Source organism: Lissotriton helveticus, chromosome 4_1, assembly GCF_964261635.1.
Source record: "Lissotriton helveticus chromosome 4_1, aLisHel1.1, whole genome shotgun sequence".
In the NCBI taxonomy this organism is placed as follows: domain Eukaryota; kingdom Metazoa; phylum Chordata; class Amphibia; order Caudata; family Salamandridae; genus Lissotriton; species Lissotriton helveticus.
Genome location: NC_136063.1, coordinates 1,573,636,929 through 1,573,650,567, shown reverse-complemented (window position 1 = coordinate 1,573,650,567; position 13,639 = coordinate 1,573,636,929). Strand labels below are relative to the sequence as shown.

Genomic DNA, 13,639 nt, shown 5'->3' with positions numbered 1-13,639 from the left:
GCTAAACATTCTTGAAGGAGCAAGGGCACGCTGGCAGTTAGTGACGTATTGTCTGCTGGTGTAGTAATCAGATCGTCGTCCAGAGTAACAGACATTATAGGTTCAGAAAATGTTCTGTTTTTTATACGTTCTATTGAGCGGCGGCGATCTGCCCTCCTCTCTGCCAGCAGCAGATCCTTGTTACCCTCGGGAGCTGGTTTCAGAAAGTAATCGTCCAGGGTTCGATTTAACAAGCCCACATTTTTATCTACTCCCGCAGTGGCAGGGCTAGTAGCAGCTGTTGCCATCATGCATAGAAAAGTAGAGGCAGGATCAGTAGAGAAATGAAACACAACTTACGGGAGTCAGGGACCAGGACCTCTGGCCCAGCCCAGCCTCTTCTGGCCGATGAGGGCCGTAGAGGGCCCGCCCTTTGCCCGGGCTTCGCCCGGCTGCACCCGCGCCGCGTCCCGCGACGCGGGAGTTCTGTCCTCTTTTGAAAGCGCCAACTGGCGCGGAATCCCTGTGGGCGGGGTCAGCCGCGGGGAGCGCTGGTGGTTGTGGTCTCCCCCCTCGGCGGCCGCGCACGGATGGTAGGGTGCAGCAGCGGCGGGGGAGACCTGTACAGCACTCTGGTTGTTCTGCTCGTGTCCCCGCAGCCCTCACACACCGCAAAAACGCCTGCACAGAGTCTCCAGTAGCAGGAAGGCTCCCAGGTAGGGAAAGGCTGCTCCGTCAGTTTACGAGTGAGAAAACAGCAAACACCACCCCCAACCCAAACAAGAATATGAAGACAATAAAATATCCATTTCTCATCAACACCAGCTGAGCCACATTGAAAGGCAATGGACTGCTGAAAGGGCTTGGACGCCTAACAGTTTGCTGTATGCACACAATACATAGGCCCATTCGTCCTATTTTGTCGTTTCAACTGTCCTGTACCGCAAGCATTGTTAAAGTTGTTTTTGTTAATTTCGTTGGTGTGTTTGATCGAATGGTGATACAGAATAAAGAGACAAAATTGACCGCACTGGCTATATACACAGTAAACAGTACAAATTGACTCATCTTTTGCCTTGCAGACTTATTAGTAGAATTCAAAGTTTAATCCACCTTGCGTACATTTGACCCACAGACCTTTATATCAAATTAATAAGGTATCATAGTGGCAAAGAGAAAAAAGGGTATGTAGGGCTCAACTGAAGTGAAAGTGGGAGATCTTCCTACAAATAGTGCCTATAAAAGGTCAATAGAGGTTGGGTTGAGTCCGTCATTCGATGAGTTGAAGTGTTCAATCTAAGAAGAGTATGATACATCTGTGTCTTTAAATACTTAAAATGCTTTTATACATCACTCCTTGGATTACTGGACAAAAGTTGGCTATCACTGTGCTCACAATATCACATCCTAACAAAATGCTCCACACACTAACTTCTACCAGAACATATAAGACCACACTAGTGACATTTTTAAACAGGGCCCAGGTACATCACATAGTCAGCAATCACAATACCCTACACTTGCCACCATGAAACACCAGACATACACACTTTCATCCATCAGGCAAGAGCTATGCCTTTTAGCCGTGACCATTAAACACTAAAATCTTACACTAACAACTCAGGGATTAAGTCATCCAAATGTCAAATTGAATGGAAAGTAATATCGATAAGATATCATCACAAGCTAAATCCTACGATGAGTATGTGGCAATTCCTTTAATCGAAATTGGGAGATCTCCCTGCATGTTTATATGTATAAAAGGTCAATAGGCTGGAGAAGAGTCAGTCACATGTCTGGTCATCTGGATTACTGTTTGCATGTTTGTAGAATACATGTCAAGAAGAGAAAGGATTTGAAAAACGCCTGAAGCAATTCATCATAAATTCAACAAACCTTACACAAAACACTTTCTGAGGGAAGCCTATAAAAGCCTTCACATTCCTCGTATGAATAAATTCAGTCCAAAAGACTACAATTTCAGGGGAAAATACGTCGGGGCACTACGGTCATGTAAGATGACAGTAGTAATTTAGGGAACTATTCATTCACATAACATACCGGAAATACACAAACAACTGACCTGAAGTAGAATTCATGTATGCAAAACAGTACCTGCAATAAATGCATGAAACTGACATTTAGGACAAAGAGCAAGCATGGGAAGGCTTGGAAAACAAGTAGAGTTTGTGCTATGTGGAAATGCAGGGTAATCAACAAATAAAATGTACTTGGTAGTTACATTCTTTGGCACAAGTTCCATATTCCAGATATCAGCAGGTATGTAACATAAACGTACCTAATGCCTAAACACATTAATTACCAATAACACAATCATAGAAAAAGACTGTCATAGAAATAGCATTTTGATCGCTTGATTTGAAGGTCCAGTCTGCACTACGTACCAGATAATGTCTATGTGTTCTATGGTCTAATGGCAAAAATGACTGGTCTTTGAGCTACTCCTCGAAGAGTTCCGAAATTCACAGTAGATTTATATTTTCATTGCAAACAAATGGAGAGAAACAACAATGCGATGCAGACGAAATTATGTAATTATGAGTGACTGTACTATTAAATATCGACACCCACAATATCGTGGTACAAGAATATTGAGGACAAAATGTCGAAGGACAAAATATTGAAAGCTAAGTGCATGTAGGGAAGTATACCTTTACTATTCCTAACTCCACGTGCACATACCATGAAGCTGTAGGAAATACATAGATATATATAGATATGTTGAGTTAGGTACACATAATCTAGACTTACGAACCTCTCAATAGTTTATTTTCGATTTTCTGTCCTCCATATTGTGTCCCATCAATATTGTGGTTTCATATTCAGGGAGCACATCATTACGAGCATCACTCCCCTTCTTCGTCATGCAGCTATCCCCCACAGAAAAATAATACATATTTCTCTTTAAGCACAGTTTCTGCATAGCACCTCCAGATTGTAACCACCACACTCCTTATTCCACCTCACTACTGCAGGGAGCAGTTGTCTGTGGAGGAATTGTGGACTGGGGAACGAGAGAGTAGACAGGCCCACCAAGGCACATAATCTGCAATATGGGAGACAACTTCAGTGGTATGTCCTATTATTAACCCATTGTTAACAACCAGCCACCTTCAAACAATTAATTTATGATAACACACAGGCTGCTGCTTGCACCACAAGGAGATCAGAGACCTGAGGTACCAACGGCTCTCGGGCCCGATATTAAACCACATGCCATGTCTGGCTGATGAAAATGTAGGTTATTCACTGATGAATGATTAACTCCCTTCAAGGGTGCAGAATAGATACTTCGGCCTTTCCTTGCTGCCCGCAGTTTCACCCTTTTGCCTACAATGCCCACACTCAGGTATGGGAGTGACAGCACTTCGCTTCCTCCATATATAATATGATTTTAATTACTACTAAACTTGAGGAAGATCCTCCTTTCATTGGTCTCAGAGCTTGAGAATTTTGAAATGGTCTCTTGCAGGGAACACCGAAGATATGTTGGCAGTATGGACATCCTTCATGCTGGAATTGTCGTGGTGACTATTAAGACTAGGTATCTGGGGGTGAGTATACCAATTCTTAGTGAATATTTATTTTCATTTATTGACATGAAAACATGGGATATCATCAGACATATGTGAGGTAGCACTCAAGAATTACAATTATTATTGAATTATGTTAAATAAACATTTCCAACTTTAACTTTCATATCTGCAAGTCACAGCCATGTTCCCTCTTGTTTCTTTAAAAAAGTGCAAGGGATCATTTTAGATAAGCCAATCACATTTTATCATGAAAAAATATGCTTTTAACCTTTTTTCATGAGAGGCAAGCAAAGCCCTGATCTTAGGAGTTTTTAGTGGGTTTCTAGCATAACCTTTAGTCAAGGCACCCATGAGTTAATTTTTTTGTGTCTCTGTGCTCTCTTTCACCCCAATATTTTTTTACTCATATTCAGATCCCACAAATTCTTTAAAAAGCTTCTCAAATTTCAATTGTGAATATGCACTTTGTCAACTGAATTCAGAATACTTTCAGAATTCTCCATTTGTCCCTTATTGGGCGGTCAACTCTGATTCATTTTATACAGAGCAACTCTGCAGATTATTGCTGGGATGCATTAAGCACCATCGGAGATTTTTTCAATTCTGGATGCCACTATCTGCCGTTGCATAAACTATAGGTGATCACCGGATCCTGGATCACCTTCCTCACGTACCTTCCGTCTTTTTAAAGGTTGATGAAAAAAGCTACATCGAACAACCAGCTTATGTGAAATTAATTCGTATTTATTTAGAGCAATTATTCGATCGTTAAATTGCACATTGATATGGTAAACTGAGGGAAGTCGAGCTTACTCCTGATAATGACCCAGCTACTACTACTACTACTGTCAATGAATGTAGGAGGAGCTATGCTTGGTAGCACATCTGGTGAGGTCACTGGTTCTAGATCATAAGACATTCAGAGCTGCCAATCATAAACAACAGCATTCAGTCTCCAGCCATCTAGGGTAATTCACCCATAATAGGCTCAAAATAATCAGTGGGGCTGGTAACATGTATTATTCCTACGCTGGATGTGACCATGTGAATACATACCATCCCTGTATTTTTGCAGATGCCCTTACCTACAGAAGGTTTGGGAAATCATAATAAAGCATCTTAATGGGGTCTATTTCGAACCAGCTCTTTCATTCACAATTAATTCCAACCACAGCAGCTTGATCCTATTTGGTTGCATTCTCCCCGCTCTCTGACCTTGAAGATAGCACTTTAAACTGCTATCAGCATACCGTCTGTGCTCTATTTTGTCTTGTTGCAAACCCAGAAGGGACTACATACATCCCCAAACCATTCCTTCTGTTCTACTCTCTCAAACTGAGAAGGGGTCCCTTCCCTCTTCCCATTCTTTTTCTTCTGTTTCAGCACAAGTAGAGACTGAGTCTGGCTGAATCCTTTGGATCCCAAGACCTAGCAGTATATATACATTATAAAATTGTAAAACTAGAAACCACTTTCAAATGTGAGGAAAGACATTACAGGATTTAACTCCTATCAAGGGGGAAATAAGAACCTTTTGTACTTACATTTTTAGGATTTGATACTTGCAGGGACTTCAATCTATGTGCTCCTTTGGTTTTGTCATACACCCAATACAGGTACCGAGATGGATATGCACCGAGCCTTATCCACCACCCATCACCTCCCCATGTGGTTTATCTAGCCACAGTAAAAGTTGTGTTCTGCTTTCAGAATGTGAGGCTAGCACTTAACCACTTCCTCCTTCAGAATTTCAGACCTACCACTTCTGCGTACCTTTGGTTTAAGATACCACAGAGGAACAGTGCATGGCATAGTCAGCTTGGGGCAAAATATGCACATATCATCTTAGTTTCTCTTTGTACATAGTCAAATAATGACACTCTTTGTTCTTTCTGCCTGCGCTTATAACCTGTAGAGAAGACACAACTGAGTTTTCCCAACTCACCACTAGGTCCCCTCCCTTCCTTTGCATCTGTGGAACATTCTGCGGAGCAGGGGTACACTCGCAGCCTGAGAACTGAAGCCAATCTGATTGAGTACAACATATCTACCGCTGAGCTCTGCTGATTCCACCATTAGTGCAGATCCTTTCTATGAACCCCGTCCCTTATTTCCCCACTTGTTAAATTGACTTGATACGCATACTCTTGAATTATGTGCCATGCAATACTGATCGCATCTTAAGATGGTATATGTGTAGCTGAATCCCAAGTGAACATCTTTATTTATTAACTGTATGTACAAGGCAAAACAGAACGTCTTTCTTTGTCCTTATGCTTTTGTGTCTGCTGCCCCTTCTTCCTAGTCCTCAACATACCACTCCATTTGGAATTGGGACTATGTCTCACGCCTTCTGCCAAATTTTTGTTATTTTAAGTAAAGTTTTATAATTTCCTGTAATCTTTCAGGAGAGTAAAGAGACATAAAGATTCGCTTGACTTCCAAGGAGGGAATGAGCCATGGTGGATCAAAGCAGACCCGGATTGAAAATACAAACAGTTTTGTGTTTGACATTAGAAGTAATTACTCTAAAATATTGCTTACTATTTGAAAACCCTGTCCTACAGCTGCTCCTCTTACAGTAGCCTGTTGTTTTCACTATGGGATGTGGTTTTAAGTCATTATTATTCATATATTTGGAGTGAATTCAGCTTGAGGCACCAGAATCACTAACACTTTTACAGACAAAAACTAATTTTATTATTTTATATCTGCAGATAATCTTACACATCTACATTCAGGCATTAATATTAGAGATCCATATAGTCTTTACCTGTGAACATGTGAACCGTAGCAATTTCAAATAGCGAGTGTCTCTAGTCCTGACATTAAAAGTAGACAGTCCAAGCTAATGTGAGAGAAAACTCCTGAACCATCTTTATATTATCTTTTGTTTGTTTTGTTTTACTTTAATTTCCTTCTTTCTCACCAAAAGGCAAACGGAAGCATTCTCATCTTATGGGTAACTAGTATTACCCCCCTCATTGACCTGACCAGGGATTGTTGCTTTTCTCGCCCAGACTTTGCACATGTTGAAATACTAAATGCTGCGGGCATGATGCAACTGTTCAAGAAGGTTCTGAAACTAAAGCAATACAAAATGTTCTACATCAACCCAAAAGGCACTTGCCCAGTTCCATGTTCCATGTTCCATGTTCTATGGGAAGGGGTGGACTGCGGCAGCTCTGCGCTGAAGGCTTGTTTTAACTCTCTGGTTTCCTGTTAGTGTAGATTATAACACATTTCTACTTGAAGGAAGAGTGGCCTGAAAACTGGAGCCATTGCTGCCCTCTGGAGATGATGGGCAGATCAGCGGGTTTGACATTTTGAAATAGAAGCGTAACTTTGTGTCTGGTGCATAACGGTATAAACACATTTACAGAAGCCCAAAGAAGGCAATGCATCACGACTCACTTCCTGCACTTCACGGTGAGGGTAGAGTGAAGAAAAGCAGAGCAATGTGGCAAATCACAGATGTTTTGGGAGACACTGTCTAACTGGAACCATATGGCCTTGTCCGGCAATAAACATAGTATCAATCACTTTTGGAAACACACAGCGTGCTTTACTATGTTCCCTCTGTTTATATGGTAGAAACACTGAGCTATGTGCCGCTTCCCAGCAGAATAACATTTGGACAACACCTTCTCAGGCACAGCCTCTCCTTTGGCAGATTACGAACTTGACAAATCTGGAGCAAATCAGCAGGAACTTGCTATAATGCTATACAGTCTTCTATACATCACTGCCAGTCATTTGGGCAGAGTAATATTTTGCCATTGTAAAACCTGGAACTGTGACATATTTGACCAAAGGCTGCTATTGTAGATGTCTCTTTAGGAGATGCCCCCAAGCAGTGGAGAACCCTGGTCTCTCTAGGGTAGTATTATTCTGGCCTGTCATTTAAGCGATGTGTCAGACATTTGACAAAAATAGGACTATATCTGGACGCACATCGAGTGCACTGTCTTATCCACGCTAGAAGTGAAACAGAGATCAGAATTTAGAAGTTCCAAAATGAGTGAAAAGCAAAAGGTGCTGCTCACAAATGGCAGGTTTCGAGAGCAGGGTGTTGATATGATGGCTTGAGTCCAATATCTGGCAATTGGTGATCTGAAGCTCTCAGACATGAAGGAGGGATCCCTCTCACCAAGTCGGTAAGAAAGAACACGTTCCCGTGAAGTTGTGGCCATCACAAAAAGGATAGGAAATACAAGAATCGAGAACTTTGAGTTCACATGCTGCAGGTCTTGGTCGAGCCGATGTGAAGGTGTGTTCTATGTGTCCAGTGCCTAAATCCATTAAAAATATAAGACTTGTTTCTCAGAAGATGTGGCTTCACTGTCTCTGCCTTCTGTACGGCTGTGACTGGCAGGCCCACCTCTCAGTTAATACTGCAGCTTCCCTGGCCACCCCAGCCCTCCCAATCCAGAACATGCATACACCAGCTGACGCTGCCACAGTTCCAAGCAGTTGCAACGAAGAGGGCAGATCCTACAAAAAAGTAAATTTGTTGTTGTGTTATTGGTATGAGGGCTTAGTGGTGTGATTATATATGTATTTTCAAATTAAACCTGTCCTATTAGAGATAAATACAGCATCATACACATCATTATTAATGGTTAAAGGAATAAGTGCCCCTCTTGTGGCAATAATATTGTCACTTTCCCCTTGTGGTGGCCAGCCATATTGGAGCTGTGGATCAACACTCTTTGTTATACAACCTTAGCAAACCCTTCAGCACTAAAGATATACGTTTATATATATTTTTATAACATATCTATGGATCGTCATATGTGCTAATAGGCCTTCTGCATATAAACCCATTTAATTTCCTGAACCCTTGCACAATTACTCCATTAATGTGGATACAATCTGGGGAACGTGCATGTTTATGATGCTGAATTCACATAGGAATGCAATGACACATTTCTGAGAAAATGACACTCTATGGTCCTTATTATTAAACTTCACAAGCATGCCACAAACGTCGTAAACCTTGCTTGCATCCTTTCTGTTGTAAGCATCATTGGGTATACATGAAACATGTTTTGCTCCAGTCCATAATGCATATACAATCTTGCACAAGAGCAAACATGAAGGAAACGGACTGAGGAATCAATACTGAAAATATCTGAATGGCCTTTTGCATACTAATAAATACTAAAATTCATCATCTGCATATGGTCAATCGCTGTTTACAATTGCACAGGTGCGCTCAAAAATGACAAACGGAATTAATCTTGGAACTAACAAATTTTTCCCCAAATGTTTCCCAATGGTCAACATTTTAACAGCATAGAAAAATAAGGCGGGCAAACACAGCAACATCTGTTTGCTCCCTATTTTACACTGAGGCAAAAGTTTAGTTCGCACATAAGCTGCAGCTATGGCGCATGATGCATTCGATGCATTTTTCTCTGGTACAAAAGTGTACGTAACCTGGTAGAAGTATGGTAAGCATAGATCTAGCTAATCCCTCTCCAGTTTACACAGGGAAATGAAAAATGCTCTGAATGCCTGCATTGCTAACCGGAGTTGCCCGCCAAAATTCCAAAACAAAACGTTCTGGAGATACATTTCACACTCAGGAAGATTGAATCGGGGGGCAAACTCGGATGTTCTAAGAAAAAAAAGTGTTTGAAACAAGAGCGTGGATTACTTGCTTTCCCTAAAGCCTTTGTTGGATTATTTTAGCCTTTCCTCGCTCAGGACAAACAATGACCCAGGTGCAAATGCTCAACACAGAAGGAATGCAGCGCGCACAAAATGACTCCATGTTCCGCTGCTTGTAAATCCCTCCGGTTACTCACCATTGGAGGTTGTGCTGGAGGCGACGGCCTTCTCGCTGACATCTGTTCGACTGGAGCCTTTCAAGATGGAATTCGCAACTTTTTTCTTCTCGGTCGGGGAAGCGCTATGGGAGTGGGCCTCCATGACGGATTCTCATAACTTCAGCTCTCTTGGCCCGGATACCTGAAGGACAGAAGAGGGGCGTGAAGTTCAAACGTCATTAAATAAACAGCAAACAGTAAAAAAAAAAATGCGTCATACTCCTCAGGCGGCACTAACCAGAGCAAGGAACGACTGCAACGCAAAACCACCGGAGATATTAAGACCTGAGGGGCTCACAGCAACAAAGGCCGTCACAGCAAGACCACGCGCACATGTGCACCCACGCGCCGAAGGAAGCAGCGCAGCCATGTTTGAGAACTATCGTAATATCAGAGGTGCATCTGGTACCGTTTAAACTTCGCACGAGAATACTGCCCCATGTTTCCTGCTTTGCTCTGTGCAGCGCGCGGGCTAACCAGCAATGTTAGAGCATGCACCGCTCACAACACAATTGCTTTGAAAGACTGCAGCATAGCCAACAATTGTGTCTGAGTTCACTTCCATGTTGTGGTGATAGTGCCTCTGTGGTTATATTGGAGTAACTCTGCACTAGTAGAAAAAAGGGCAAATCCACTCATGTTACGTTTTCTGCTTGTCTGATAGGTAATCGAGTGAACCAGAAAAACAGTAAGCACACTAGTTAATCTGTACGGATTATGTAAGAATTGGAAAACACATTTCCTACACAGTGTTAAAGTTGAAAGATTGCATTAAGATTGAGGTAACAGTCATTACTTCCATTGTGGGTTTGGGTGTTGACAACGCGACTATCATATATATAGATATATTGCTTATAAAGTACATAAGTGGACTATGTGTGCACATCTTTTGACTACTGGTGTTATATGACCAACTTCTTTCAGCCATTAGCTAGAGACTTTCTCAGTCACATCTTGGCTCAACCCAATGTGGCAAATATCTCTCGCCTAATGCTAGAGGCTGATTGGGAGTATCCTGCCACCTCAGTGCTTACATTGAAATGCATGAGGTACTACTTTTCAACAATAGTTCTCTTTATTGGAAATAAAACATGACTGCATCAAAGGGAAGCCATGGCACATTAAGTCAAGACCTATTGACTTTGTCAATGCAAAAATATTGCAAATCCAATTTCCTCAGTCTAAAGCGAGGTTATCCACTGAGTATGATATCCATGTTCAAATCTTTATTACAACATTATCAGCCAGATTCATCGTTCTCCCGTTTAGCGAGCCCCTAATAGCGATTCATAAGGAATCGCTATTAAGGACTTGCAAAACGGGATTCATGTAGGAATTGCAAAACATATTGCGATTCCTACATGTTCCTTATTTGCGATTAGCAAATTGCTAATCGCAAATAAGGAATAACTCCCCATGCATTCCTATGGGCCTACAGGCCCATAGGAATGCTTGGGGAGTTATTCCTTATTTGCGATTAGCAATTAGCTAATCGCAAATAAGGATGCGATTTCAAGGGTGCAGGGGTGTCCAAAGGACACCCTGTAGCACCCCTGAAATGTAATCTACATTGGTGTTTACGCAAGTTTAACCCCTTGCATGCGTCGGACGGACGGCGGCCGGGGGCCGTCCGAACCACGCCCACGCCATAAATCACCCGCACCGGGGCGTCAAGGGGTAAGCTATTGGCATTGTAATGACAATGGCTTTTATTTATGTTTTAAAAACCTAAACACAAATAAAAGGCATTGTCATTTACAATGCCATAGCTCAAACTCACGTAAATGCGAGACCTATTTCATTGCAAATACATGTTTCAATGTACAGTAGTAACTGAAATCACTTTCATGGTCCTCCATCATTTGACAGGTACTAATTTCTGCAAATATGAAAAAAGTATAGAGGGATATTTCCTGGGCCCGCTTAAGAAATGCATTCAGGTAGGTCAGTTCGCTCAGAAGACTATACCCCCCTGAGGACTTGTCAAGACACCTCTCAAAACACCATACTCCTAGAACCTAATGCAACATTATGCAACAGACTCATCACTTTAAACACTAAAAGAGCTATAACTCCGCACTACTTTCTGCTAAAGCCAGGGGATACAGAGTGGTCATATGCGTTAAATGCCTGGGACGGCGCGCATACAGAATTCGAAAACAGAGTGCGAGCGAACAAAAGTGAAAAAGCTCCAGGAGGTACAAGTGTATCCTACTTCCTTAAAATGTATCTGTCATTCATATTTTTTAAACAATTAGCAACTAACTTCGATATTTTTTCCTGATCTCGCTAACGTTAATCGGCAAGAAGCCTAGAGTTATGCGTAACGCATCCAAACTACATTTTGAGAAGCAACTGTCTGCATGATGGGACTCGGTGTTCATGTTCCCATTAATAAAGGGGGTTGTCGGCTGTAAGATTCTAAATGTGCCATACTGTGTGACATAGTTCAACTCTCTCCCTATGTGGCAGAGTGACTATATATTTAGAATAGCAAGATAGAAGTGGCGCGGTTTAGGAATCTGCTATCCTTCTTACCTTCTTGCGTCTCTTTCCACCCCCCTCCCCGGCTGCAGCATCGGTCCCGGTTCTGGGCGCTCAAACCCATTTCTTCTTCAGAACAAGCATTGGCAAAGCCAATAGGTCCTGCCTTTTGGCTTTGCCAATGATTTTTGCTGACTCTGTTCAGAATTCTAACAGACAATGATGTGCCGGGGAGGGGTGCCTCAAGTGGAGAGGGGGGCAGGAACAAAGAGAATGCAAACAATGGGAGGGGGGCGGGAGCAAAGGGTATGCGGACAACGGGAGGAGGTGCAAGCCTGGTGAACATGGGCAACGGGAGGGGGGATGGAGAGGGATTACCTCACGGACCGCTGCAAGTGGGGAGGGGGCGGGAACAAAAGGAATGCGGACGAGAGGGGGGACGCGAGCAAAGCAACAGGGATTTAAACAAGCGACCACCATTGTCCTGCGCTGAATGTAAGCAAAGCACGTTGTTGTGCTTGAAGTAGGAGAAACTCAAAGTAAATTGTGCTTACAAAACTAAATAAGACGTTCCGTGTAACAACCAAGGTAAAGAGGCCAGTAGCCATGGGAGGTTACAAATGAAGACAAGTCAGTACTAAGGAGAGACTAACAAGCCTATTAACCAATCAGAAGCCTGCATTTACGAAGCACAAATGAAAAATATGGGCAGGTGGTGGGCGGGGCTTCTCTTCCAAGACTTTACTACAACAGATCGCCAGAGCAGCGTATGCACGCTGGCTCAGGCTCGACCTAAAAATGAATAGGGTGCAATGTGTCACTCATTAATAAACCTTTTTAGAGATGTATAATTTTGTTGAGAAACTCACATTTAAAGTGGCACTGCCTATAAAATTATTTACATAACCCAAAGATTTTGTTGGAGTATAATGACAAGCATTAAAAATAGGTCTCCGCAATACCCAAACTGTTGGCCTTGTCACTGTGGATTTCTTTTAGCCGTGATCCCTAGCAGCACATCTGCTGTTCAACATGGCTGAAAGTCACTGAAAGCCCAGAATCACAGGATGTTAAGCTGGCGCAGAGTCTCTTCGCCCCCTAAACCGCCATGTTGAGTTTATTGTCCTGCCCCTCCTAACACAAAAAAATCTCTAGGACGTGGCCTGCACTGGCTACATCATAACACTTTTTTCACAGACTTCCAGTCATTGTGGAATGTAATTGGTGAGCACTTAAAGCGCTCCAATACCATTGGCTCTTGTTCGTGCTATGGCAAGACGAGGATGGAGTAATCACTCCAATACCATCGGATCCTGCAAAAAACAAATACACAAGCGCTGTTCGTGTTTTAACAACTTTTTAAGAACTTCATTTGTTTATGTACACATACATGGATTTTAGTGGGATGTGTGTATATGTACAAGGGAGATACCCTGAAAACACAAGTACTCCTCCGAAGTGCTTGAAAACAAAGAAAACATAGCTGTGGAAGCTGGGAGCACAAAGACAAGAAGAGGGCATGACGCCCACAGGCCATGACGAATGGCATCAAAGAAAATGAGAGTGGCCCTGAAGTTTACCAATGGTAAAACATGGGTGGCCTGTAAGCCCACAGACAGAACACAACATCTCTCTTCGAGACAGCATATGCGCAGGGTACATGAGACCTAAAACAATATATTTCACACAGCCGAAACCTAGTGACTTTTCCAATGCTTGTTGTGTTTAGAAATGGGGAGATTACGTGATTTATTGGCATCCTTTCGGGAGAGAATGTGGCATAAA

General features: G+C 42.4%; 1 protein-coding gene across 1 annotated transcript in view; it reads right to left on the bottom strand.

The window, feature by feature from the left end:
* The window catches only part of GLI3 (GLI family zinc finger 3), a 408,823-nt gene that overhangs the window by 353,771 nt on the left and 41,413 nt on the right, over positions 1 to 13,639 (bottom strand). The window contains exon 2 of the mRNA XM_078688198.1: positions 9,350 to 9,512. Coding sequence (XP_078544324.1) covers positions 9,350 to 9,473 — 124 coding nt within the window. The 5' untranslated portion in view covers positions 9,474 to 9,512. The remainder of the gene's footprint in view (positions 1 to 9,349; positions 9,513 to 13,639) is intronic.